The 26,103-nt window shown below is 37.2% G+C and overlaps 1 protein-coding gene across 12 annotated transcripts in view; it reads left to right on the forward strand.

Moving 5' to 3' along the window:
- The window catches only part of KIDINS220 (kinase D interacting substrate 220), a 91,717-nt gene extending 68,590 nt beyond the window's left edge, over window positions 1–23,127 (forward strand). For 4 of the 12 annotated variants that reach the window (XM_081069342.1, XM_081069347.1, XM_081069348.1 and 1 more), the window contains exons 25-31: window positions 1,641–1,754; window positions 2,479–2,535; window positions 7,931–7,963; window positions 15,184–15,312; window positions 16,646–16,744; window positions 17,730–17,966; window positions 20,548–23,127. In XM_081069342.1, the coding sequence (XP_080925468.1) occupies window positions 1,641–1,754; window positions 2,479–2,535; window positions 7,931–7,963; window positions 15,184–15,312; window positions 16,646–16,744; window positions 17,730–17,966; window positions 20,548–21,810 (1,932 nt within the window). In that variant the 3' untranslated portion in view covers window positions 21,811–23,127. The remainder of the gene's footprint in view (window positions 1–1,640; window positions 1,755–2,478; window positions 2,536–7,930; window positions 7,964–15,183; window positions 15,313–16,645; window positions 16,745–17,729; window positions 17,967–20,547) is intronic. The other 8 variants (XM_081069351.1, XM_081069352.1, XM_081069349.1 and 5 more) reach the window with 4 other exon arrangements.
- Window positions 23,128–26,103: the final 2,976 nt, after the last annotated feature.

The following is a 26,103-nucleotide window of genomic DNA, read 5'->3' on the forward strand; positions in this document are numbered from 1 at the left end:
AATGATGGAAAATACTGCTTTAGGACTTAGATGTTATTGCCAGATAATAGTACCATACCCCATTTCTGGAGTCTTATTTCAGGTTACCTTCAGTCATTATAATTGTTTACTAAGTGTAAATATGATAACTTTCTGCTTGAAAAGATGGAAGCACAATTAATTATCGGTGGTGTTCAGACCCTATCAAGTTTAGTAGGCCCAAGCTGTCTGCACCTTAATTAACACTAATATTTCCTATAAGACAATGGAGTGTGAACACTAGTATTATATTTTCTGGAACTAACTCTAAGATCCATTGCAATTCCTTATTTTTGTTTCCCTCTTTAATCTAATTCAAGAAAACATAGGGGATAGTATTCATAGAAGCAAAGTGCATACCTAAATAAATTTCATATGAGCTAGGAAGAAAAAGAGTTTAGAGTAAATATGGTAAAAAAGGAATTTCAGAATTTAAATTTCCAATTTTTGAAAAATGTTGGCCATATAAGTTCCATTCTTTTACTCAGACAAGGAGAAAAAGGCAGAACAATCGCATTTTATAATGTCTCCCATCCTTGGAAACTTTGGTAGGCCGTGTGAAATGCAAGTTTTTATTTTCTGGTCTTCAAATCTTCTGTAATGTAACTTACTTAAAATGGCTGAATTGATCATTACATGACAGTTCAACTTTTGAGACCAAGAAGATTTTTCTTTTTTATTTAAAAAATTTTTTTAAATTATCATACCATCTGGGCTGAGACCTTGTTTGTGTTCACTAATTTTACATAAACAACAATCGTGATGCTTTAATAATGTTTTATTATTTTTAAAACATATAAAATTCTCTCACGTTGTTAGGTCTGGATTTTTTTGCTCTAGCTATTTGAGGTTTCTAGTCTGGAAATTAAAAGCAGAATAATTTTCTTAAAATGGCAGGAGTGAAAAAGGTAGGGGAAGATGTTATTTCAGTGTAATGAAGCTTGGGGAAATTTTAATCTTTATGTTTAGCCCATCTAATCTGATAGCTCCTTTTAATATGAAGCTTGTTACAAATAAATGCTATAGTTATAAATCTTAACAATCGATTTCCCACTAAAAAAAATAAGCTTACTCATTTGGAATTAGAAGATAGAGTAAACTCCAGGGTATAGGCTATAAGGTAAACTGTAGGGACTGAGAGTAACAGATACTCCTGGAATTCATTCTAGGGTGTTCTTGTATAATCAAGACTTTTTTGGTCTTTCTTAAGGCTAATCTTCTTTTGTAAAGAATAGTATTCTATTAAGATTCCACTCTTCCTTTTTTTAATAGAAGAGATTGTGACTTAATATTTGTAAGTCACTTAGAAGCGGACACATGGTGATAAGTCCGTAAAATTATTAAATGTAAAAAGAAACTCTTGTGTCAGATTGTAAGGTATAAAATTTAGTTGCTTTAAAAAAAGCTTTTAGTAAATCAAAAATATAAAAATTTAAATACTGTGTCTTAAGTTCGAGTTTGATATCTTACGGAATATGAGTGAGGCTTTTTTCCTTTGTTTTGTCACTTGCGTTAAAAGTTTGGAGTTGTATTTTATTGGTTAGTTTCATTTGATAAGTCTCATTACACTTTGATTTCTGTGATTGTTTATCCCCTTCTTTTGTTACGTGTTTTTTCCATAGCCATTCTTTGCCCCATACCTTTACACGCCAAGGTATTACCCTGGCGGTTCCCAACATCTCATCTCACGTCCATCAGTAAAATCGAATTTGCCCAGAGAGCAGAGCAATGGCCTAGTAAGTATTAAAAAAGGGTAACTAAAGTATTAATCTAATAAGGAACGCAGAGAGCATTAGAAGTTTGATTGTTTCCTTTCTGTAGTGAAAGTGCAACTTACTTTATAGTTTTAAGAAACAAGCTATTACTAAGAAAATATATTTTGTTTTCATTTCTCATAAATATCTATGCAGGGAAATGACTAGTAGCCTCAGTGGATGAATGTTGAGTTGTTGACAATCAGTGTTTCTGGCCGATAATGTAGTGTCGGTTACCAGACTTTTAAAAGTAAACCTTTACATCTGCTAATTTCTAATATCTTTTTAAAGGATATACACATATGGTATCTATATATACATGTTAGTTCTGTTGGATAAAAATTAGATGACGTATTGAAAGAAAATTTTAATCGAATGGCAGAAATTAAATAGGGTAAGGAAATCATTCAAATGTACTATTGAATCTAACAAAATACACCAGTGCCTAACATGTTAGGTGTTCCTGATGATAAACTAACAATTAAAAAAATATTCCTGGTTAATTTGTTTTTATAAAGTAGGAGGCAAAAGATGTAGGATTTAAGCTGCTGTTCATATTTTATATTTTAAAATGTCACTGAAGGAAGAATCTAATCACCTCCTGGTTTTGGTGTTTTCTGTTATTATTTTAACATCATGTTCATTCATCATCCTAGCCTGGCTCACCCCCCCACCTTTCACCCACACTCTTGTTTTGTGTTGTTAGGAGGTTATCAAGGAGGACGCTGCCGAGGGGCTTTCTTCACCCACAAGCTCCTCGAGGGTAACGGAGTAGTCTTGTGGTGTGGAATTTCGGGCGTCTTGTCGCTTCCGCGGCAATAACGACTCTTCATTGTGATGTTCGCAGTTCACTAACTGCATCTGTGCTGTGATGGGCAGCTAGCGTAGAGTACTGAATACTAATATCGTAGATCATGGAGTAATTAAACAGCTAATGTTGACTTGACCTGTTTTTCCTCCTGCTTTTCCCCTTTTTCAATAACATGGGATGGGTTTTTTTGATTGTCCAGTAGGGAAGGGATGTTTTCTGCAGCCGCCAGGAGCATTCGCTTGGTGGTATTTGTTCCTTAGTGTTGAGCTCTGTTTGCACCTTTGCCTGTTTTCCTTAAGCCCACAGCTGGTACTCTACATGTAGAATATTTTTGAAAATACCTCAAATCACCCATGAGACTACAAAAAGACACTATGAGCTAGGTTGTATAGATCAGAAATGGCTCTCTAGTGATGTATCCTTAATCTAGGTGTCCACAGCTTTTGAAGCCTTAGTGTAAGCACAATACTGCTTTTCTTTATCTGTATATTGATTAAAATAAAATTTCCAGATAAACACAGCTAGTTCAGCATGTAAAGAGAATTCTTCAACCCCCCCAACATCTCAAGGTGGGTTTCCTAAACAAACAAACAAACAAGTGTGTAGGAAGTCACTCTATTACTGAAGACTTTGTACTTAATAAGAAATACATTCAATGTGATAAGCCTGGAAGTCTTCATTTACTCAATCACTGTGGAACTGAAGAACCCATTTGTATTTTAACTTCTGTTGATATATTTACAGAATGCTATGTCCATATAAACATGATCAGTTTCGTGTAAAGCTATGCTGAACTGTGGCACAGCACTTGGAATTAATGTGGTGACCTATTGCATTCCTAGTTTATCCATGTTTTAACTTAAAATATGCATTTGGATAGGCAATATTCTTTTAACTCTAATTTTGAGTTCATGTTAGAAAGAGAGAACAAGAACCATTTTGGTGTTTTCATTGAGGAGTCGATTCTTTTAAAATCATTAACACTTTTTAGCTGAATTGTTTGAGTGACTCCAGTTATCCACGAATGATAGACACAATAAACCATAATAATTCTTTTTGGATGTTGGAGGAATCTTTAATCCATGGATCATTGCCATTCTATGCAAGAATAACTTTTAGTTTGGTCAGAGAGCCCTTACTACATAGATGCCTGCATTCAATGCAGTTCTCTGAGTTAAAATTCCTCAGCAAACTTTTGATGAAAATCAGATACTGTGAAGAATTTGGTGACCTAGTGACACAGACATGTTGAAATCGTAGCTATTCCCGTGCTTAAGAATGTGAACAAACACTTGTAATTAAAAGGTGTCTATAGTTTCTTTCAGGGACCAGTGAAGGAGCATTACGCAAATTTTGAATGAGTTTTTGGGGAAGGGGAAATAATGCAATTCTTCAGGTGTGTTTAGAAGTCCAATAACAGAGTAAAGATGTTCTGAATATATTAATGCCTTTGTTTAGTAAAATAACATACTATTTGCTGTTCTTTTAATATTAAAAGATAATTTTGTGATCTGTTTAGTGAATAATAGATGCTTACCAAGCTTTCTTTGCTTTAAAGAAATTAACAATGACAATAGCATGTGAAATTTGTTTTGTAGCAAAAGTAGACACTTAGTTCAAAGCCAAATTAAAAGCAGTGGTGGAAATGTGGAGAAGTATCTGTGTATCGGAACATTGTCTGGGATCTTTATAGCTGATCAAACATAGATGTAATTAATATAAAAATTATTTATCCCCTCATGGCTCCTATGGCTTTCTGGTCCTGCAGGAGAAAACTATTTCTGGGAGAACAGGACTGCAGATTGAGTCCATCTCTGCTCATTCAGCTGCTCCTTCTATGGAAGACTTGATAACAGGAGCCGCACACAGTTTTTGACAAATCATCATCTTAGACACAGAATAATGAGTTAAAAATAACACAAAACCATAAGGAATTAACCACTTACAGTCTTTTCAGTAAGGGTGGTCTCATCTTTTTTTTTGAATCGCAAGGAATTTCTGATAAATCTTTATAAAGCAGATCCTCATGAAAATGATTGGGTTTTGTCACATTAAGGAACATTGTAATGATTGTAGCTTGTGAAGGCCAGTCAAGGACTTAGCACATAAATCATAGACCTATCCAAGTTTTTCACAAAGTTCAAGATGTAAAACGTAAGCCTCTATGCTAGCTTTTTGCCTATAACTTTATAATAGAGAAAACACATGCCAAGTCTTATGAAACTGGAAAAAAAATTAACGTTGGACCCAAAATATGCTGCCCAGAATATTCGAGCTAGAAAAGACCAGTGTTCTTCAAACCTTTAAAGTAGGAAAGCTTCTTTTAGAAATAAAATCTCCATCAGAGTTCCAGTTTATAAAAGCAGTAAAACAAGAACTCTAGCCCCCACCTTGGACTTGCCTTCCCTCTTGAGGATCTTCAGAAAACCCTCATACCCATGGTCAAGTCCAGCTCCACGGTCCAGATGACTCTCTGAGGCTCAGTCTGTGAGACGTACCTGAGTTGTGCAGGAGAGGAGCGCATCATGTGGACCTGTCAACACTAAACATGACTTAGTCCTGTGTTTGGTTTCTCAGGTTAAACAGACCCTGTGATTAGCTCTTGGCCTTGGACAAGTCACTTATCCTCTTTGATACTCAGATTCCTTATCTGGGAAAAGCAGGCCAAATTCCATGGAGCTTTAAAGATTCAGAAACCACAACGATTTCATATTAAAATACCTTTGTCTCAATACGAACACTGCACTCAGTTTAGATTAACTAGATCTCTTATCTGCTGATGCTTCTCTGGCCGAAAGGTGTCAGTCAGTTTGTTTTCTTAGTGTATAAAAGAATGCTTGGTTATTTGAATTCTCCAAAAGCCTTAACATTTTGAAAGCTTTGCAGGAGAATTTTCCTCTGTACTTTCTTTCAGTTCATTTTCGATTAGGAAGTAGTGGCATTCAGATGGGTCTGTAACTGTGACTGGAAGGACCCATTATGGGGGTCTGTGTTGAGCCAGGTGTCCTCGGTGGCTTTTCGTTTCCATCTTTCAGAGAGTTGCTGTTATGAGTATCATAGTCTGTTTTACTTAAGTTACACTGTTTATGGTGGTACCTATGTCATTGAAAAGCATTTTTTCCAGAAAGGAGTGGTAGAGACTTCTTTACCCTCCCATCCTTCCTGGAATTATTTAGCATCAAGTACTACAGATCCTGGGTGATCATGAGTATCTACCAGGCCCTGTTCTAGTGGGATGTGGCCGTGAACAGTACTGACGAAAATTCTGCCCTCGTGAAGCTTATGGATTTGAAGGCTGTCACGGGGCAGTTATCGGTTGCACTAAGTTATTCTTTCTGGACCTTTTCTGCCACAGGGTTGACTCTATACCTTCAGACAGCTTTATTTAGATCACTTTTATACCTCATTGAAAAAGCATGCGAATAATTAATTAGCACAAAGGATAATTGTAAAGAACTTCAGAATTGCAAAGGCAGTGTTAAATGGTATCCTGATTTCCAGTGTGCTGTCACTTTTACTTTTAGAGAATGATGAAAACTACTGAATTAATAAAGGTATTAAAAATGAAGATCTTGGTTTTCATTAAACTGGGTCCAGTCAGTGGAGTGACCAAGTAAAAAGTAAAAAAAGATGGGCTCATCTGTAGGTAATTTTTATTTCCACCACTGGTTTAGAACTTAATAACCTGTTTTCAAATGAATATATGCCTAAATCGAGCTGTCTCTCATTGTTCAGGAGCGGACTTGGACGAGGAAGTGGTGGGTGAGGCATGGGTGGGGTCAGAGCGCAGCTCAGGACAGGCGCTGCCTGTCAGCGCTCAGCGGCTTCTCTCAGGGGGTTACACTTTCTAAAGTGCTTCAAAAGTGCGTTTTTATTAGTCTGTTTCAATTTGGAAAAGAATTAGCTTATTTTTTCATTAATAAGATAGTGAAAAATTGTATCTACTTCCTGTTGAAAAGTCCTTGTGCCAGACTTCGACTCAAAGAAAACTTTTTTCCTGAATAATTAATAAACCACAACTAAATTGGTTGATATACTTTCAAAGACATATGATATTGTAGTAATGATACTGTTGAAGTCCTAGAGTATAAAAGTATAAGTTACAAGTTAAACAACAAAATCCTATTCACGGCAGTCGTTCAGTACTTAGGGTTTTTAAAACTTTGCTCTTACAACATGGCGTTAAGCCTCATCTGTAAACTTTGACCTAATGATCATTTCTCATGTAGTTTGAAGAGTTAAATTACATTTTCCAACTAGATTAACAATAGCTTGCTTTTGTGCTTTGGGTCTCTTGTAGTGTAATTTCATTAGTACTCATTTTTTGATATTTTTTTCAAGTCTCCACAGATATCCATAGTAACTTCCTAAAAAGTCTACTTGTAATAAGGTTGATACTTAAACTAGAAAACAAGAGTTCCCATGAAGTGCTCCAGGTAATGAATATATAGAAAGAAAAACATCTGACATTAGGCTAGCAAAGCCCTGCCCTCTCTTATTAAAGCAATGTTATAAATTAACTGTGAATCAGTATTTTCAGTCGTCTCTGGATTGTTTTAACTTTTTTAGGAATATTTACCATCTACCTAACAGACACAGAAAAGTAATTAATGGCAGTGTTCCTGCTTTGAAAGAGAGTTTTAAAAAAATCTACATCACCAGAATAGTTATGTTAATCATAGTATGCAGGTAGATACGTTTCATCATCACATTATGTAACTTCTGGAGCTGCACGGCTCTTAAGGTCTTTCTTTTGAAATGGTGATCTTTAGTGCACATACCGTGTGCTCATGCCCCAAAAACAGAACCTAAAATTGGAAAGGATGTTTCTGAACATTAGCTGTAGTGTAGCTAGACAGTGTTTCATTTATGAAGTGATCACATGATTCCAAATGATTAGGTCTTATTATTAATTTGGTCTTCAGTAAATAGTTGCAATTTTTAAATGAGAATATTTAACAATTTTAAACTTGTATGTAGTAGGATTATTGACTTTACATAACAGAATCGATTTACCTAGTTTTCTTGTTGAACGTATGGCCAATGATTTATTCTTTTAATAGAATATACATTTTGAGAGTATGCTTTCAAATTACCAAGCACATGTTAATGAAATTAAACTACTGTGTGTGTGTGAGTGTGTGTGTGCGCGCACGTGTGACTGTGTCTTGCTTTGTGTTGCTGTAGAGGTTGTTTGTTTAAAGTTATGGAAAAATTAAAAGGAATGACAAGTGCTGCCTATGTTTATATATATACATATATATACATATATATATGTATATATATCTGTGTTTGATGTTTTACTTGAAGCTCGTGTCCTTCATTCTGTTTTATTCCTTCCTTAAAGCCGTGTGACTTTGGGTTTAACAAACAGAGACAGGTACAGAAACTTTCAATGAAATCTTATTTTCTTATTAGACCCTTAGAAGCAATCTTTGGCAACTTCCTGCTGGGCTGTTTATAAATCTGTGCTCATTTCAGTGCCTTGGGTTTATTATAATAGCTGCTTTCAGCCTTTGCATGGCACTAATTTCTGGCTAATCAGTTCTAAGCTTATTTAATAAATTTACCAATAATGTTTCAGAGTATAGTTTTAATCTATTTACATTATAAAATTGTACAGTTGCATCAAGGTAATTTCAGTCTGTTTTGTTAGCTTTACTTTAGCTTGGAGAAATGTTGATTTGTGTGCATTTTGAAATTTATATTTAACCATTTTAACAAACTAACATCTTCTACATTCAGTTCTCTGGGTTAGCAAGAAAAGTTTTAATAAATTGTGATGTATACTGAAATTATCTGTTCTTGACTTATAACATGTAAATTTCAAGTAAGAATGCATGATAAACTTTAGAGTATTACCATTCTGTGTATTGTCAAAGTAATATAATTAGTTTTCTATTAAGAATTTACCTGTTGAATTATTACATATGCTTTTTCCTTATCACTTTTGTACTCTTTCTCCTTCCTTTGTGAGATTTCTATACAAAAATCATTATTTTGGTTACTAAGATTGATTTGGTTTCAAAATAATTTTATTACATACGAGTATTTTAGAAAAGACCTGGCAGGTAATTACCATTTCTCCTTTATTTAAAGAAGCATATTGTAACATTTTATTTATTGATAATTTACCCTTTATCTTGGTAAAGTCCAACTTTTACAAATAATTGAGTTAGACTGTAGCTTTGAAGGAATCACAGGGAGCTTATGTCCATGTGTGTCTGTCTTTCTTATAAAGCTTCTAAAAGTCATTCAGAGATAATACATAATCCCCAATGAGGGAGAAAATACGTTTTAAAATAATTGATGACATGTAAAAGTTTTTAAAGGATCATGAAAGTAAAATGATGGTGACTTTTTTGTTTTAAAGTAAAAAGTCTCTATTGCTGAATTCCCAGAGTCTCCGTGGAAATGAGATACTCTAACATTTACATTCCCCTGCAAGCTGACAGAGTTCATCTGTTCCATGTCTTTTATACTTGTGCTTTTTAAGCACAATTAGAAATGGAGTTCTTTTCTGATTTAAAAAACACTCAACTTTTTACTTTAAAATAATTCTAGATTTAAAGAAAAGGCTCAAAAATAGTATTCACTTAATGTTAACATCTTTCCTACTTGTAGTATATTTTTCAAGAGCAGAAATTAAAATTGGTACAGTCCTATAACTAAACTGCAGACTAATTTCACCAGCTTTTTGACTAATGTCATTTTTCTGGTCCAGGACCCAATCCAGTGTGTTTTCTTTTTTCTCCTTAGATTTCTCTAATCTGTTACAGTTCCTCCGTCTTTCCTTGTCTTTCATGACCTTGAACTCTTTAGAAGAATACTGGTCAGGTAGTTTATAGACTGTTCCTCTAACCTGGGTGTAGGTGCTGTTTCCTCATGATTAGGAGGAGGCTGTACATCTTTGGCAAGAGACCCACAGGCATGATGCTGTTGTTCCCTTCTTAGTACATCCCAGGGGGTCTGTGACGGTCCTGCGTCTGACCACTGGAAGTGCTGACCTTGACCACTTGGGTAAGGTGATGTTGGCCAGGTTTCAACACTGTAAAGGTTTATCTTTCCCATTGTAATGAATGAATAAACACCTTGGGGAGATACTTTGAAATTCTACAAATACCCTGTTCCTACTTCTCCTTTTGCCCATTAATTTTAGTACCCACTGCCCCTTGTGTACAGGCACTTCTGTTGTGGTGCTTTCCTGATGCTAATGTTTTGTTTGCCTTTTCTACATTTATTAATTGGAGTCCTATAAGGAAAAACTGTCTCTTCTTCATTTACTTACTCAATTATTTATATCAGTATGGATATTTATTTTATTCTTTGAGTTTATAATCCAGTACAATCATTATCTACTTTGATGGTTAAACTGTTAATTTGTGATTTTTGAACCAAGAAAATGTAAATAAGCATAAATGTATCCAGAGAGAAGAAACAGGTTGAGGAATAAAAATGTTTGAAAGTCAGTATTAAAGAACATTTAAAAGATAAATATTCAGCAGTAAAAAAGAATGAAGTAGCGATACATGCTATAACATAAATAAACCTTGAAAACACTCCACTAAGTAAAAGAAGCTAGTTACAGAAGATCACATATTGTGTGGTTCTATTTATATGAAATGTCCAGAACAGGCAAATCTGTAGAAACAGAAAGTAGACCAGTGGTTGCCAGGGGCTGGGAGTGAGGTTGGAGGAGATGGAGAATGACTGCTAATGGGACAGAGATTTCTTTTTAGGGATATGAAAGTGTCCTAAAATTGATTGTGGTGATGGTTTCACAACTGTAAATATGTAAAAAAAAAAAAATCATTGAATTGTATACTTTAAATGGAAGAATTGTACGGTATGTGAATTATATCACAATAAAGATATTTAAAAAGAAAGAAAGATAAAACAAACTGGCTATTAAAATTCATAGAATGAGGTAATATCAGCAGCATGGCAGAGTGAGAAGACCCCTTTGTATCTCCTCTTAAAGTTACAACAAATTGGACAACTATAATCCAACAAAGGATTCTCTGCTCAATATACAAATACATCTGAGAAATCCGAGCGTCAGTACCTCTGAAGGTAGGCGTGTCAGAACAAACCTGGGAGGAGGACAGAGATGCAGTCTGGCATCCAGCATTTTCTGCAGCCCCAGCTGACATGGTTGTGGGGGAGTAGTCAGCCTGCAGGCCTCATGAGGCAGGGGAATGGGCAGGGGACGGGCAGGGCAGAAACAACATTCCTGCCTGAGTGGCCAGCTCCCATTTCGGCTAAACCCCATGACTGTGGGAGACAATGACCAGCAGTGTGGCAGCTGCAGACTAGTGACAACCATCTGGCAAGGAGGCAAAGCCAAAGACTCATGAACCTGCCTCCCCTTGCCCACCTCCTGTCCACGCACACATCTGTCGTGGTGGAATCCAGTAGAGGCAGAACCTGCAAGAAGCAGCTGAGACACCTCAATAGCACAGTGTGGCTGGCAGCCACTTGTTACCAGGAGGCAGGCCGGGAACTCACAGGCCCAGAGCCCCACTGCCTGCTACATCCCAGCATGGGGGTTGTGCCCTGGGGCCCAGGCTGTCTGGACCCAGAGGGGACACTCACCACCTTGGGGGACATAGGATATTTTTCACAACCTAGACAACACTGCCCCACCAAATTCCTGGATGTTCCTGTAGTGCAGGTAAGGGAAAACAAAAACTTGCATTGTAGCACTGTCTACTGGAAAACGAAAGAAAGACGTCTACTTATCAACCCGCCAAATTGTTAAAAGCAAAACCTAACAGAAATGTTCACTACCTGAAATGCACAGGCAGAGAAACAATCCAATTACCAAGAATAGCCAAGATAACAAGGTAGCTCAGAAAGAAAATGAAAAGTCTCCAGAACCAAACTTAAAGATGTGGAAGACTGATTTAAACGATGGAGAATTCAAGATCGTGGTTGTGAAAAGCTCTATGAGATACAACAGAATTCAGAAAGGCAGTTCAATGAGCTCAGGAATGAAAGCTCAATGAATAAAAGGAGTACTCTACCAAAAAGATTTCAACTATAAAAAAGAATTAGAGAAATTCTGGAGCTGAAGAACTCAATAAATGAGATGAATAATAATTAGAGAGCATTGGAAATAGAGCAGACCAGAGAGAATTAGTGAATTTGAAGATAGAAATCTGGAAGTGATTCACATGGAAGAAGAGAGAGAACTAAGAATTTAAAAACTTAGCGAACTCTACAAGAACTATCTGACTCCATTAGAAAGAGCAACATAAGGACAATGGGTATACCAGAGGAGAAGAGAGGAAGGAAGCAACACAGCCTATTCAAAGAAATAATTGATGAGAACTTCCCAAATATGTAGGAAGAGCTGGACCCTCAAACTCACATAGTTAAAAGAACACTTAATTATCTTAAGAATACAAGAATACCTTTTCTAAGATACATTATGTTAACACTATCAGAAGTTAATGACGAAGAAAGAATTTTCAAGGCAGCCAGGGAATAAAAGACTGTAACCTACAAAGGAAACCCCATTAGATTATCATTAGATTTTTCAGCAGAAACCTTACAAGCCAGGAGAGAGTGGAATAAAATACTCAAAATATTGAAAGAGAAACCACAAGGCAAGAATAATATATTAAAAGGACCATACATCACAATCAAGTGGGGTTCATCCCCGGGACACAAGGATGGTTCACGTACACAAATCCATCAATGTGATACATCACATGAACAAAATGAAAGGTAAAAATTATATGATCATATCAATAGATGCAGAAAAACATGTGACAAGATACAGCATCCACTCAAAATGGGTATAGAAGCACCTAAACATAATAAAGGCCATATATGACAACCTCTCAGCTAATATCATACTCAGTGGTGAAAAACTGAAAGCTTTTCTTCTAAGATCAGGAATAAGACAGGGATGCCTGCTCTCTCCACTGTTATTCAACATAGCACTGGAAGTCCTCGCCAGAGCCATCAGGCAAGAAAAAGAAATAAACTGCATCCAAATGGGGAATGAAGAAGTAAGACTCACTGTTTGCAGATAATTCTATGTATAGAAAACCCTAAAGACTCTGCCAAAAGACTATTGGAAACAATAAACACACACAGTACAGTTGCAGGATATAAAAGCAATATACAAAAATCCATTGTATTTCTATATACTAACAATGAAATATCAGAAACGAATAAAACAATCCCATTTAGAATTCCAACAAAAAGGATACCTAGGGATAAACATAAAGAAAGTGAAGGACCTGTACTGACTACCAGACATTGTTGAAAGAAATTGAAGAAGACACAAAGAAATAGAAAGATATCCCGTGTTCATGGATTGGAAGAATTAACATTGTTAAAGTGGCCATATTACCTAAAGCAATGTATAGATTTAATGCAATGCCCATCAAAATCCCATTGGTATTTTTCACAGAAATAGTACAAAAAAATCCTCAAATTTGTGTGGAACCACAGAAGACCCTGAATAACCAAAGGAATCCCAAGAAAAAAGAAACCTTGACTTCAAACTATACTACAAAGCTACAATAATTAAAACAGTGTGATACTGGCAGAAAAAACAGACACACAGACAAATGGGACAGAATTGAGAGCCCAGAAATAAACCCACACGTGTATTTTCGACAAAGAGGCCAAAAACATAAAATGGAGAAAGGAGAGTCTCTTCAATAAATGGTGTTGGGAAAACTGGAAAGCTACATGCAAAAGAATGAAACTAGACTGCTATTTGACACCATACACAAAAATTAACTCAAAATGGATTAAAGACCTAAACATAATACCTGAAACAAACACATAGAAGAAAATGTAGGCCTGAAACTTACGGACCTTTGTCTCACAGGGGTTTTTGTGAACTTCCCAAAGGCAACGGAAGTAAAAGATAAAATAAATGAATGGGAGTACTTCAAACTATTACAAAGCTTCTGCACAGCAAAAAATCAACAAAACAAAAACATCGAAAACTAAAAAAAGGCAACCAACCAAATGGGAGAAGATATTAGCAAACAATACCTCTGGTAAGGGGCTAATATTCAAAATATGTAAAGAATTCATGCAACTCAACAATAACAAAAACAATGTGGTTAAAAAGTAGCAGAGGACCTGAATAGTTACTTTTCCAAGGAAGACATGCAGACGGCCAACAGACCTACGCAAAGGTGGTCCACATCACTGATTGCAAGGCAAATGCAAATCAGACCCACAATGCGATACCACAGTGCCTCACACATCTTAGAATGGCTGTTATCAATAAGACAAGAAATAACAACTGTTGGAGAGAATGTGAAGAAAAGGGAACCCTCACAGACTGCTGGTGGGACTGTAGATTGGTGCAGCCACTATAGAAAACAGTATGGAGTTTCCTCAAAAAATTAAGAACTACCATATGACCCAGCAATCCCTCTTCCGGGTATCTACTTGAAATTTTTGAAAACGCTTACTTGTAAAGATACGTGTACACCTATGTTCATTGCAGTATTATTTACAATAGCCAAGACATGGAAACAGCTTAAGTGTCCTTCGATGGATGAATGGATAAAGAAATGGTACATATATACTCATACAATGGAATTCTGCTCAGCCATAAAAAAATGAAATATTGGCATTTGTGACAACATGGATGGATCTTGAGAGTGTTAGGCTAAGTGAAATAAGTCAGAAGGAAAAGCACTGGAACTGTATGATTTCACTGTTGTGGTTATAATTTCTATCAACTCTTCAAAAAATAGCCATTTGGAGCAAGACAATGGGAAGTTGTAAGACCTGATATGTTAGGATTCTGCTCCAAAGATGCTACTAACTAGCTATTTATTCTGCAACCTTGAAATCAAAACTTAGCCCCCTCTACACCTCATCTGTAATTGAGGGGATTCTTACATAATTGACCACAGGCAGATACTTCTTTAGTATGACACCACATTCAGAAAATGATTTTCTTCTAAGTAAATACAGTATTACTTATGATTTTGACTTGTCTTTTAAATGAGACCAAATTGTAATGGGTTTATCTACTTTCTCATGTTAAGAAGCAATCCTGTTGTTTCTATTTACGTGATTATTGCATACATTCTTACAGGGAAGATTTAGGTCCCTAAAGATCTGAAAACTTCAGCTGTCGGAGATGATTTTATTCTGTAGAAATACTTAAAGCCATTTAGGCACTTTTTAAATTATTTCATAGATTGACCTTTTGTATTTTTATATATAGGCATCAGTAATTTCCCCTCTTTGTGCCTGTGGAAAAAACCCCAGTCCTTTTGTTTTTAAGGAGTGTGCCTGTCTTTCTTGCGGTTAGGCTGTAAACATTTAAGAAGTTACCCTAGGCTTGGTTCATGGAATGTTCTATGTTACAAAAGTGGTTCTAATCAGGATGTATCTGTATAAAAGCTGCTCATTAAGGTATAACAAGTAGATAAAGCTATTCCCTAATGACATTTCCCCATATTACACACATTTGTTGTTTTTTAGTTTGAAACTTTATTGTTAATCGGGGTGTAACTTAGTGTAACTTCATGCATGTCTCTGTCACGTGACTCCTGATATCCGACATTACATGCTATTCATACATGTATTTTTCCATAACTTTTCTAGGGATCAGGCCCAGCCTCAGGAACAATATCGCTAAATTCAATGAATGTGGATGCTATATGCGAGAAGCTGAAACAAATAGAAGGGCTGGAACAGAGTATGCTGCCTCAGTATTGTGCCACAATCAAAAAGGTGATGTGCTTCCTACCTGCCCGCTCAAGGCACGGCTCAGGGTGCCGGAGACGGGCCTGCCAGACAGGCCCTCTGCACAGCTAACGCTTTAGACTTAGCTTCTCAGAGTGTGTTTTCTATTGAAACAGGGAAGCTCTACATGGAAACGTGACCCTCTGTTTTGTATCCTAAATTGCCCTATAACCCCTTAGTTCATAAATGGATAAGGGAAAATAAAGTAGCTCTGTTACGATGTTATTTTTAAAATGACCTAATGCAAGTAAGAAATGCCTTGAGGAATATAAAGTGCTCCGGGATTTCACATTTAGACAAACAAGAACTCCTGTTTCTAACATGCAATATAGAATACTTTGAAGGCCTTTTATGTTACATTTTCTTTAATTGAAATATTTATTTGTATTTTAATAATTATCAAAGTAAATAACACTTCCTTCATTTCCTCCCAATTCTCACTTTTATGTCTTAAAGGACATCTGATCACGTCCTATTTGATGAAACCTCATAGGGTTTGCGAGGCTAACAAATTTGGAGAAGTTTATTTCTTCCTAGATCTTATTCTTGCAATTCTAGTAGCTACCACGAAGTTGGACAGGGATCCCTGGGTTTTTGAGGAAGCTTCCCATAACAAGGCTGAGTCCCAGTTACACTAGATGTTCCCACTAAGTTACACTTTTTCTATCGGAGAAATGTAATGAAGTAGAACATGAATAACAAGCCTCTAATATTTACATACTTTAAAGCATGGCATCTAGAATGCTCTTTGAAGAATTGTGAGCACATATAGATACACTTGTACTAACCTCCACCTCCATTTAGTCAGAAAGGTTTCGGACACCATCAGTCTCCATACAGATGTGGTTCGTGCTGATTGCTGTTTGCAGCAGCCTCAGGCACCGCCGTTCCGAGGTGCACACCTGCCCGCCTCCAGGCAGCTTCTCAGTGTCAGGACAGAGTGACCTTTGTCACCTCCCAATAGCTTCCATTCTTGTTCATGTTTTACAAGACTAGAGAAGAACAACAGTTATTACCCATGGCAGGGTAGGTAGTTTTGGAAACTGTTGGGAGGGTTAGTCTTGGGTCCCTAAAGAGTGATTTGTTTTACCTGAGTACTTAAGATACTTGGGAAGATATGGAGTAGCTTATGTTGTTCAAATTCGGCATGTTCATTATATTACTAAATGGGATAACCTTTTTTAGGTCAATATTGTCTAATCGCTAATGACTTTCTCAATGCTATATATATATATATATATATATATATATATATAAATGTATTTTTTAATCGCTAATAATTCAGAATATGTCATATTTTTTTGTCTTTCTATTTATTCAGGCAAATATAAATGGTCGTGTATTAGCTCAGTGTAATATTGATGAACTGAAGAAAGAAATGAATATGAATTTTGGAGACTGGCATCTTTTTAGAAGCACAGTAAGATATTTTATATTAACAGAATTATTTACAACATGCTACAAAAAGTACCAGTAAGCGTTGGTCTAAACTGATATTTTTCTATAGTAAAAGAAAAAGTAAAAACTGAATTTTACACTTTTTTGCAAACCTTGTATATTCTGTTTGGCAGCATATACACAGCAGCACTTGGCAACCTTTGCCTTGTGGCATTTCACTTGGAAATTTGGGAAAGAGGCCACTGCCAGCTCTTCCTGCTTTCATTGGCAAAGACTGTCCTTGACCTGCCTCGGTCAGGCTCCTCTAAGCCTCTCGGCCTTGGCCTTGGTGTCTGTCCTTGTCAGGCCACGTTGTCCAGTTTGGGCCGGAATCCTGTGAAGTCACTTTATAAAGAAGCCCCACTCCCTGTCTCATCTCCCTCGGTGTCTGATCAAATTCCTCACCCCCACCCCCTGGTGATACCTGGCCTGCCCTCAGCAAGGATCCTGTCACGTAGGTTCAGCCAGGAGCCTCCCTGCCCTGGATGTTTCCTCTTAGCAGTTGTCCATCCACTGGCCCCCACCCCCTGTGCTGTGAGTTCCCATGTGTCCATGGTGCTTTTGGAATTGAGCCCGGTTCTGCGTGGAGGTCTCTTTTCCCCTATTGCAGTCATTCCTGAGTAAAACCTGATTGTACTGCTTCAGCTGCTGCCCAGCTCTGGCTTTCTTTGACACACTCCAGTTGCTTTTTGTTTTCTTCTCAAGTTAAATTTGAAACTCAAGTAATAACGTAATAGTCAAATTAGAGTATAATATACATATGATGATTATTGCCATTACTTTTAGTATTAATTAAAATGAAAGATAAGCAGATATAGTACAAATTCATTAGAAATTCACTTACTGGAAGTGTGTTTTCTCATTTTAAATATAATTACCTTTAATGTTGTAGTTTTAAAATAATTTCTAAAGCTTCTAAAATGGGACATGTCAGTGTGGATATAAATGCTATTCTTTCCTCTCTGAAGGTACTAGAAATGAGAAACGCAGAAAACCAAGTGGTTCCTGAAGACCCACGTTCACTCAGTGAAAACAACAGCGGCCCGGGCCCTCTTGGTGAAGCTGCTCGTCGGTCTTCCCACAATGAACTGCCTCACACCGAGCTTTCCAGTCAGACTCCCTACACGCTCAACTTCAGCTTTGAAGAACTGAACGCACTTGGTCTAGATGAAGGCGCCCCACGTCACAGCAACCTCAGTTGGCAGGTATTTATTAAATGTTATTCTACTGATGAATAGCGGCAATATTTAATTCATCGAAATTATGTTGGTGCATTGATATGTCATTCAGAAACTACTCGGTGAGTAAGGACCAAAGTGAGCAAGACGCAGGACTTGCTGTGCTCCAGGAGCTGTGTTCTGGAGAGGTGTCTGATCACCTTTGTCTGTAAAACAGACAAAGCAAGATTCCTTCAGAAATTGATGAGAACTGTGAAAACAATAAAATAGGGCAATGGCATAGAGAGTAATGGGAACTGGCCTACTTTAGTTCAAATGGTTAGCAAAATTCATGCTTCACTTGCTACTTTCCTGTTACATTCATTAACCATTGGCTAGAAAAGATCTTTCTCAGAAAACTTGCTACATATGATCCTTCTGAGCACCACAATTTGGTTTTTCAATATGTAGGTGCTTTTATGGATATTTGTTTTCGTTTTATTACCTGATGTTAGATACGGGTGAGTTCTTCCTCTGGGTGTTCTTAGAAGAGGGAGAACAGGAGAGGATCAGGAATGAAAACAAAAATGAAAGGCACATGAGAAGGAGTAAGGGGAGAATCAGAAAAGCAGTCAATAAAGATAGAAACAGAGCAGGGTACAGAAAAGAGACGATGAGGGAGGAAAAAAGTAAGTGGCTGCAAAAAAGCTCGAATAAAAGGGAACAATATTTAGGAAAAGCAGTACTTGGTAGGTCTGCACTTTTTAAGCGTGTCTTGTTTGGTAGTAAAAATATTTTTTAAATTGTTACTATCTTTTTCTACGTACTGTCTACCTTATTCAAGTTGGAAAACCATTTTATTACTAGTTATTGACGAAGATAAAATAATCCCCTATTTTGCAATGTGACAGTCCACATTTGGCCCTTTGTCTCCATGTTTCAACAACAGTAGTTCCTTTCCTTCCCCTGGGATTCTTTTTACCATTTCTTAAATCCTCATCCTCTGCTTTTCCATACTTGGTGTTTCCTACCATGACCCGGAAATGCACAGTCTTCCCACTAATGCAGCAGTTCTCAAACTTTTTTTTAAAAAAGAAAGTCTCAGAATTCTTTTACACTCTTAAAAATTATTGAAGATTCCCAAAGGGCTTTTGTTTATGTAAGTTTTATCTGTTGTTAGAAATTTACTATGTTAGAAGTAAAAACTGAGAAACTTTGAGAATATTTATTTAAAAATAAACAAATCACATGTTAACATTTTATAAAAAATGACAGTATTGTCCAAAACAAAACAAAATTTAGTGGAAAATGACATTGTTTTGCAAATCTCTTTAATGCCTGACTTAAAAGAAGACAAGTAGATTCCCATGTCTGCTTCTGTGTTAAAGCTGTGTGAGGTCGCCCGTGGTGAAGCCTCAGGGGACCCTCACTATTGTGAGAATGAGAGTAAAAAGGCAAATGAGTCATGTTCGAGGGAAATAGTCCAGACCTCATGGATCCCCCCAAAAGGTATACACACAGCATTTCAGAGCAGAGGTGGCACTCACTGCTGACAGTCTGAACCTGGCTCTAGGGGACCTTCTGGGGTTGGGTCATGTTACCCCTGTGGAAGGAATCCTCTGCCTTACTTCTGTCTCTGTTTCAGCTTTGCTCTCATCCCTCAGCTTCCTTGATTGTTTTTCTTCCATTTCCCTTCTCTGTTAATTAATCTGTACTTTTTACTCATTTGATAGCTTTTTTAGGATCTAAAGCAATTCTAATCCTGAAACTTCACATTGGAAATCAATCTTTTGAAAATATTTTCATCTGTGCACTTGGATCCTCTGTCTTTTCTTTTGAACTCTAACTCCTTTTAAATTGTTTTTTTTGTGTGTGTTTTTTGTTTGTTTGGAATTTTGAGTACATTTTCTTACTCGGAATTGAAATTTGACCTTCAATTGAAACTTCATGTCTTACAAGTTGAGAAAGTTTATTTTGAACATATATTGAAGACACGAGTATTTAATTTTGAGATAGATATTAACTCTAATCTTTCTTTTCTAAGGGGAATTTATACATTGTATTGATGAAGGTGGCTTTTGCCTTAAAATTAAAAGTTTGAAGTTATAGAAACAAATGCTGAGATTATTTGTTAATACAACCTTTAATTTTACTTTTAATAGTAAATTAATTTTATTAAAATGTATAAGGCTGTCTGATAAAAGTAAAATTATCCATAAGTTCACAGATTTTATTAAACTGTTATGTAGAACTCTTTTAAAAGAATTTGGTACGTTGAAGACTTTAAAAATGCTTAGTGTACATACAGAGGGTGCCAAAAAAAATGTATATACATTTTAAGAAAGGAAAACTGTATTGAAATTGTAATACTCAGTATACACTGATAACAGAAGATGAACACAAGTCACGTTTGACTTCTTCAATGACAAGAGGAGCTCAAAGTGGTTCCCATCAGCGTCCAGACACTTCTGATTACGGCGAACTACTGCTTGAGCAACGTTGACCAAAGTGTCCACTTGTAGACATTTTTTTGGCACCCCTGGTATATATTTCCTAAACTGATGCTTATTAAGCCCTTTTCTTCTTATTTGAATTCTTAATTTTTTTATTTTTATTTTTGTCTTCACAGTCGCAAACTCGCAGAACTCCAAGTCTTTCGAGTCTCAATTCCCAGGATTCCAGTATTGAAATTTCAAAGCTTACTGATAAGGTGCAGGCTGAGTATAGAGATGCGTATAGAGAATATATTGCTCAGATGTCGCAGTTAGAAGGGGGTCCAGGCTCTGCAACAATTAGTGGTCGATCTTCGCCGCACAGCACATATTATATGGGTCAGAGTTCATCAGGGGGCTCCATTCATTCTAATCTAGAAGCAGAAAAAGGGAAGGATAGTGAACCAAAGCAAGATGATGGAAGGAAGTCATTTTTAATGAAGAGGGCAGATGTTATCGATTACTCCTCATCAGGGGTTTCCACTAATGATGCCTCCCCTCTGGACCCTATCACTGAAGAAGACGAGAAGTCCGATCAGTCAGGCAGCAAGCTCCTCCCAGGCAGGAGGTCCTCAGAAAGGTCCAGTCTCTTCCAGACCGACTTGAAGCTGAAGGGGGGTGGGCTGCGCTACCAGAAACTTCCAAGCGATGAAGAGGAATCTGGGACAGAAGAATCAGATAATACTCCGCTGCTCAAAGATGACAAAGACAAGAAGGCTGAAGGGAAAGCAGAGAGAGTGTCGAAGTCTCCGGAACACAGTGCCGAGCCGATCAGAACCTTCATTAAAGCCAAGGAGTATTTATCAGACGCCCTTCTTGACAAAAAGGACTCCTCTGATTCAGGAGTGAGATCCAGCGAAAGCTCTCCCAACCACTCTCTTCACAACGAAGGCGCTGACGATTCCCAGCTTGAAAAAGCAAACCTCATCGAGCTTGAAGATGACGGCCACAGTGGGAAACGGGGGATGCCACATAGCTTGAGCGGCCTGCAGGATCCAATTATAGCTCGGATGTCCATTTGTTCAGAAGACAAGAAAAGCCCTTCCGAGTGCAGCCTGATAGCCAGCAGCCCTGAAGAGAACTGGCCCGCGTGTCAGAAAGCCTACAATCTGAACCGAACACCCAGTACCGTGACGCTGAACAACAACAGTGCTCCGGCTAATAGAGCCAACCAGAATTTTGATGAAATGGAGGGAATTAGGGAGACTTCCCAAGTCATCCTGAGGCCTGCTTCCAGTTCCAACTCAACCGCTGTTCAAAATGAAAATCTGAAAGGCATAACCCACAAGCGAAGCCAGCGTTCAAGTTACACGAGGCTCTCGAAGGATCCTTCAGAGCTGCACTCAGTCGCCTCTTCTGATAGCACAGGCTTTGGAGAAGAAAGAGAGAGCATTCTTTAAGAAAAACACACAAAAGTAGGATGGTATTACTGTGCCCTGTGACAAAATCGACCTGAGTTTTGTGGTGAATCCATCCAAGACAAATTGCTTATCGAAGGGTTTTAAATTTTTAAGTAAAAAATGTCTGATAAGGAGGGCTTTAAAACTGATAAGAAAGTGAGTCAAAAGTCCCCAGAGTGTCACTCCAGTAACTGGGCCATTACGAGCTTCTAGGAGAGTGACCTGCGGGGAGGGGACAGTACCTTCCCTGTGACCTGGATGCTCGTCTCTCCAAGTCCCAGCCAGACCTGGTTTCAAGCACCATCCAGCTACCTGAGAATGCACACTGGCCGACTCTAACTCTTTTAAATTGTGTGTCCAACTTTTCTTAGCCTAGCCGTGAGGGGGAAAAACATGGAATTCTTTTTCTGGAGAATCGAGGAAGAGATGGGTAATAATAGGTACTAATAAATAGTTATGGAGTGAGAGAATGAGGCAATTCCATCAGAAAGGTCAGTGACAATTAACAAATGACAAGGAAATTTAATTAGGTAAAACTAAATCATTGCCTTCTGTATCAGGGCGGAGTTTATCTACTTCATCTATTTCTAAATCAGCATGTTAATTCTGGGGGAGTATCATAAGAAGGGGAATACTTTCAAAATAAAAGTTTAAAAACATGTAACAAAGCAAGGGTAAAAAGAAGATAAAACTGGTGTGACTTTCCACTTAGTGTTAGCAGAGTTAAGAGAATGATCACATTTAAGTATTCAGTGGACTAGAAATGTCATCATGCGTTGAAATTTTGCTGTTTTAACATAGCTTATTTGTGTAGAATTAATTGTGGCAGTATATCGTCAGTCACAGGTAAGATTATCGATGGTGAGACTGTAGATGTATAATTACCTAAATTTAGTGTTACATTTGAGGTGGTTTTCACTGAATGGATTTTTATTAATATGTTGAATAAATTATTTACTTGACCAGTCATTGCACTAAATAGTTACTCTTTTAGGTTTCATTGCCTTGATGTTTGAGTGTAATCTAACATTTTCATGAAGTGTTATTTTGCATGATGTTAACAAATGTTTTAGTCAACTAAAAGACAGGATGTCATTAACATTATATATTGAAATGTTAACATTTTGTATTTATAGTATTTATTAGTTTGTAATGTTATATAATTGGTAACTATTTCAGAGGCAATTATTTTGTTCCTTTTTAGCTGAGTAGATGCAGCTTGATATCACTGTAGTATATTTATACTGCCTGTGAAGTTATTACTAGAGTATTAAGTGTACAAATAGATTTAGAAAAAAATAAAAAATTTGCATGCCATTCTGACTCATGAATTTTTATTCACTACAGTGACAGTGATTCACATTTTGATTATAAGTAAAGAAGTAATTTGTGTATTTGTTTTTTTCATATGTCCAAAGTTTGCTAAAGACGTTCAGGTTCACGTAGCAGTCATGCTACGGCACAAGTGTCCTGAGCTGCCCCCACTTGTCACTCTGTGAGAGCTTGGCCCTCAAGTCCAGGGCCTGAGTGGTGCTTTGCCGAGGCAGGAGCACCCAGCAGTGTAACCCTGTGCCATGCACGCATTTCTGTAGCAACAAGAAGTAGGTTATCCAGATCCTGGGAGGATATCAGTCATTATATGGACATTCTGGAAAAGTTTGCTTTTTCATACTGTTACAGAAATTAACAAACCAGATGGGTTATTGAGTCACGCCACCATCCCTTTGAATGTATGTGTGTGTGTGTCTATTTATAATACTCAGCTCAGTCTGGTTGTCACATATGCAAAACTCTTTAAGCTGGGTGGAAAATGGTAGAAATGGAAATCGGTGCTCTAATCTTACTGGTCCTTTAGATTTGACATCATGTAGTTTTCCATATTTTACACGCCATTTTACCTTTAAGCCACAGGTAGTTCTGTTCAGGTAGCATAATATTAGCCAGATCCATTTACCATGGACGTGCGGAGTACCTTTCTGCAGGCGAGACTAGAAACGGAAAGAAGACATTGCTATTTCAGCTGGTACGGCTCTCACAGGGCTGAGTGTTTGAAGGTCGGCTCTCACATTCTGGGAAATTGAAGCATTTGACACTAAAGTAATATTTTCATTGTTGACAGGACAATTTGTTTTTGTGTTATATTTTACTTACATGAATTTTATGTAGCAGAATAATTTTAATTGCCTAGCCAAATCATTTTAGAAACTTTGCTAAAATTCTCATCTTAAATTGAGAACTCTTTCGATCACTTGCGTGTTCCAGTGCTACAGTAAAATACATTTGTAATCATGATCTTTTTTCTCACCAATACTAACCGTTAGAAAATATTTTTGAATGAAATGAAATCCTTTATTCTTCTGGCTAAACCACTAAATTTAAACAGCTTTAAGACTGCATAATTTTTGGTAATACTAGGAACTCTCAGCCTATGTAGAAGTATCCCAGAGTTTAAAAATCCTGAATTCCTGGCTATAACGCAGAGTAAATCAACATAACGACCAGGAAAAGAGACCACTAGAGAGCACTGTTCCCATTTACTTTGTGGATAAGGGACATTGAAGGAATACGCAGGTAACAGGGCAAGTGCAATACAAACTTCTTTGGCAAACACTTGAGACTGAATATCTAGGCTCCTTTATTACCCCACATGCTCTTCTAGACTTAGGCTGACAATTGGCAAAGGGAAGAAACAGACGGGGAGATGCTTTTGCTTGGGGTAGGGATAGGGGTGGGCTGGCCTGGGTGGGCTATCCAAAATGACTGCATTTTTAATTTCCAGGTTGTGGTGCCCCCTACCCTTCCCTGCCTCAGAATGTTAAGCATAGACCATAATTATGCCAATGAATTGAAAAATAGAAATTTGTATATAACAGGGAGCCCACACTAGGTGGTCTTTTAACGCTTGTCACTTCAGAAAGGTTGAGAATCCTTGGTTGAGACTGATTAACTAGAATTTAAAATCTTACGTAATTTTAAACCCGTTTGTGCCTAGGGAGATAATGTTGCCCTTGAGAGAGAGAGATCTTCAGAGGATCCAGTGTAAACTAAGGTATGTGAAAAATTAGTTTTCACATTCAAGTCATTTTAAGCCAGCTGTTGAAAAACAGTTCTGACCAATTACAGAATTTATAGTCTCATCACTTTAAGAAATAAGAGTTAAGTAAGAAACACTTAAATGATTGCTAGAGACCCATCACTGTTGCTTCTATGGTCAAAGCTTTTTAAGTAAAATTCCTAGTAAAGCACAGCCTTGGATAATTCAAGTCTGCTGTCCCTGGCTTGTGTGTGGCTTTGAAAGGTTCTGTAACAAGGGCTTCCTGGCAGTCCACACACAAAACTTTTTGAGTGGGGCCTGGGTGGCTCTATGATGAACTGCATCGTCGGTGTGATGAATTCCCAGTTACAGTGAGGCATTAAAAAAGGAAGGAATTTATTAGAATAAAAGGGTCAGTCAAGAAGGAAGAGCAATTATTTCCAGACTATTAGTAGAAGGACTCTTTGAAAGTCAATAAAAATGTCAGTGATTGGACCTAACTGTAGGGAAGACCAACCAAAATTGGCAAAAAGATGAATTACGTAATATTGTAAAACAAAGGCAGTGCAATTGTTTTAAAGCTCACAAAAGATTCTGAACCTGCCTGTGGAGTATAATCAGCAGTTACTTGTTTATAAATGCTATGCTTAAGTTCCTAATTTTCTGAGTTTATGCTTTCTGTAATGTTATTTACACGGGTGCCATATCATAGGAGCCCTTTCTTAGTTTTAACAAAACATGAAATAATATGTCAAACTGGTTTATTAGAACTTGAATAAATGAGATTTTACTTTCAAACAGAACATAGAACTTCATGTTCCATATCAGTGAAATTAAGAAGCTGTTTGAAATAACTGATATCTTGATTACTCACTATCATTTTCTAATGTTAACGTATGTTTTATACTATTTACCTCATTTCCTTTCAAGGCAACGAGGACTCTAGATCTTAGTACCCTGCCCGTAGACCACTCCTCCTGACAACTTGGTTAGGTTCTGGGAGCTGGCTTCCCCACCACACATGCTGGGGTGAAGCAGATACTGCCTACCATTCAGTAATCCGGCCGGAGCAGGGACATTTGTTCTCTACCAGTTTTCTTTGTTCTTGATAGTTGTGAAACTTGAATTTGTTTAATGAAGTGTTCCTTTTACGGAACGAGGTAAAAGCCCAAATGCAGAGCAAAAAGCATGTAAATAAACTCACCTAACCTGTCATTTCATATCTTATAGCACCTTCTTGGTCAAATGTTTAATAAAAA

This window comes from Rhinolophus hipposideros (assembly GCF_964194185.1).
Source record: "Rhinolophus hipposideros genome assembly, chromosome: 12".
Classification (NCBI taxonomy): Eukaryota; Metazoa; Chordata; class Mammalia; order Chiroptera; family Rhinolophidae; genus Rhinolophus; species Rhinolophus hipposideros.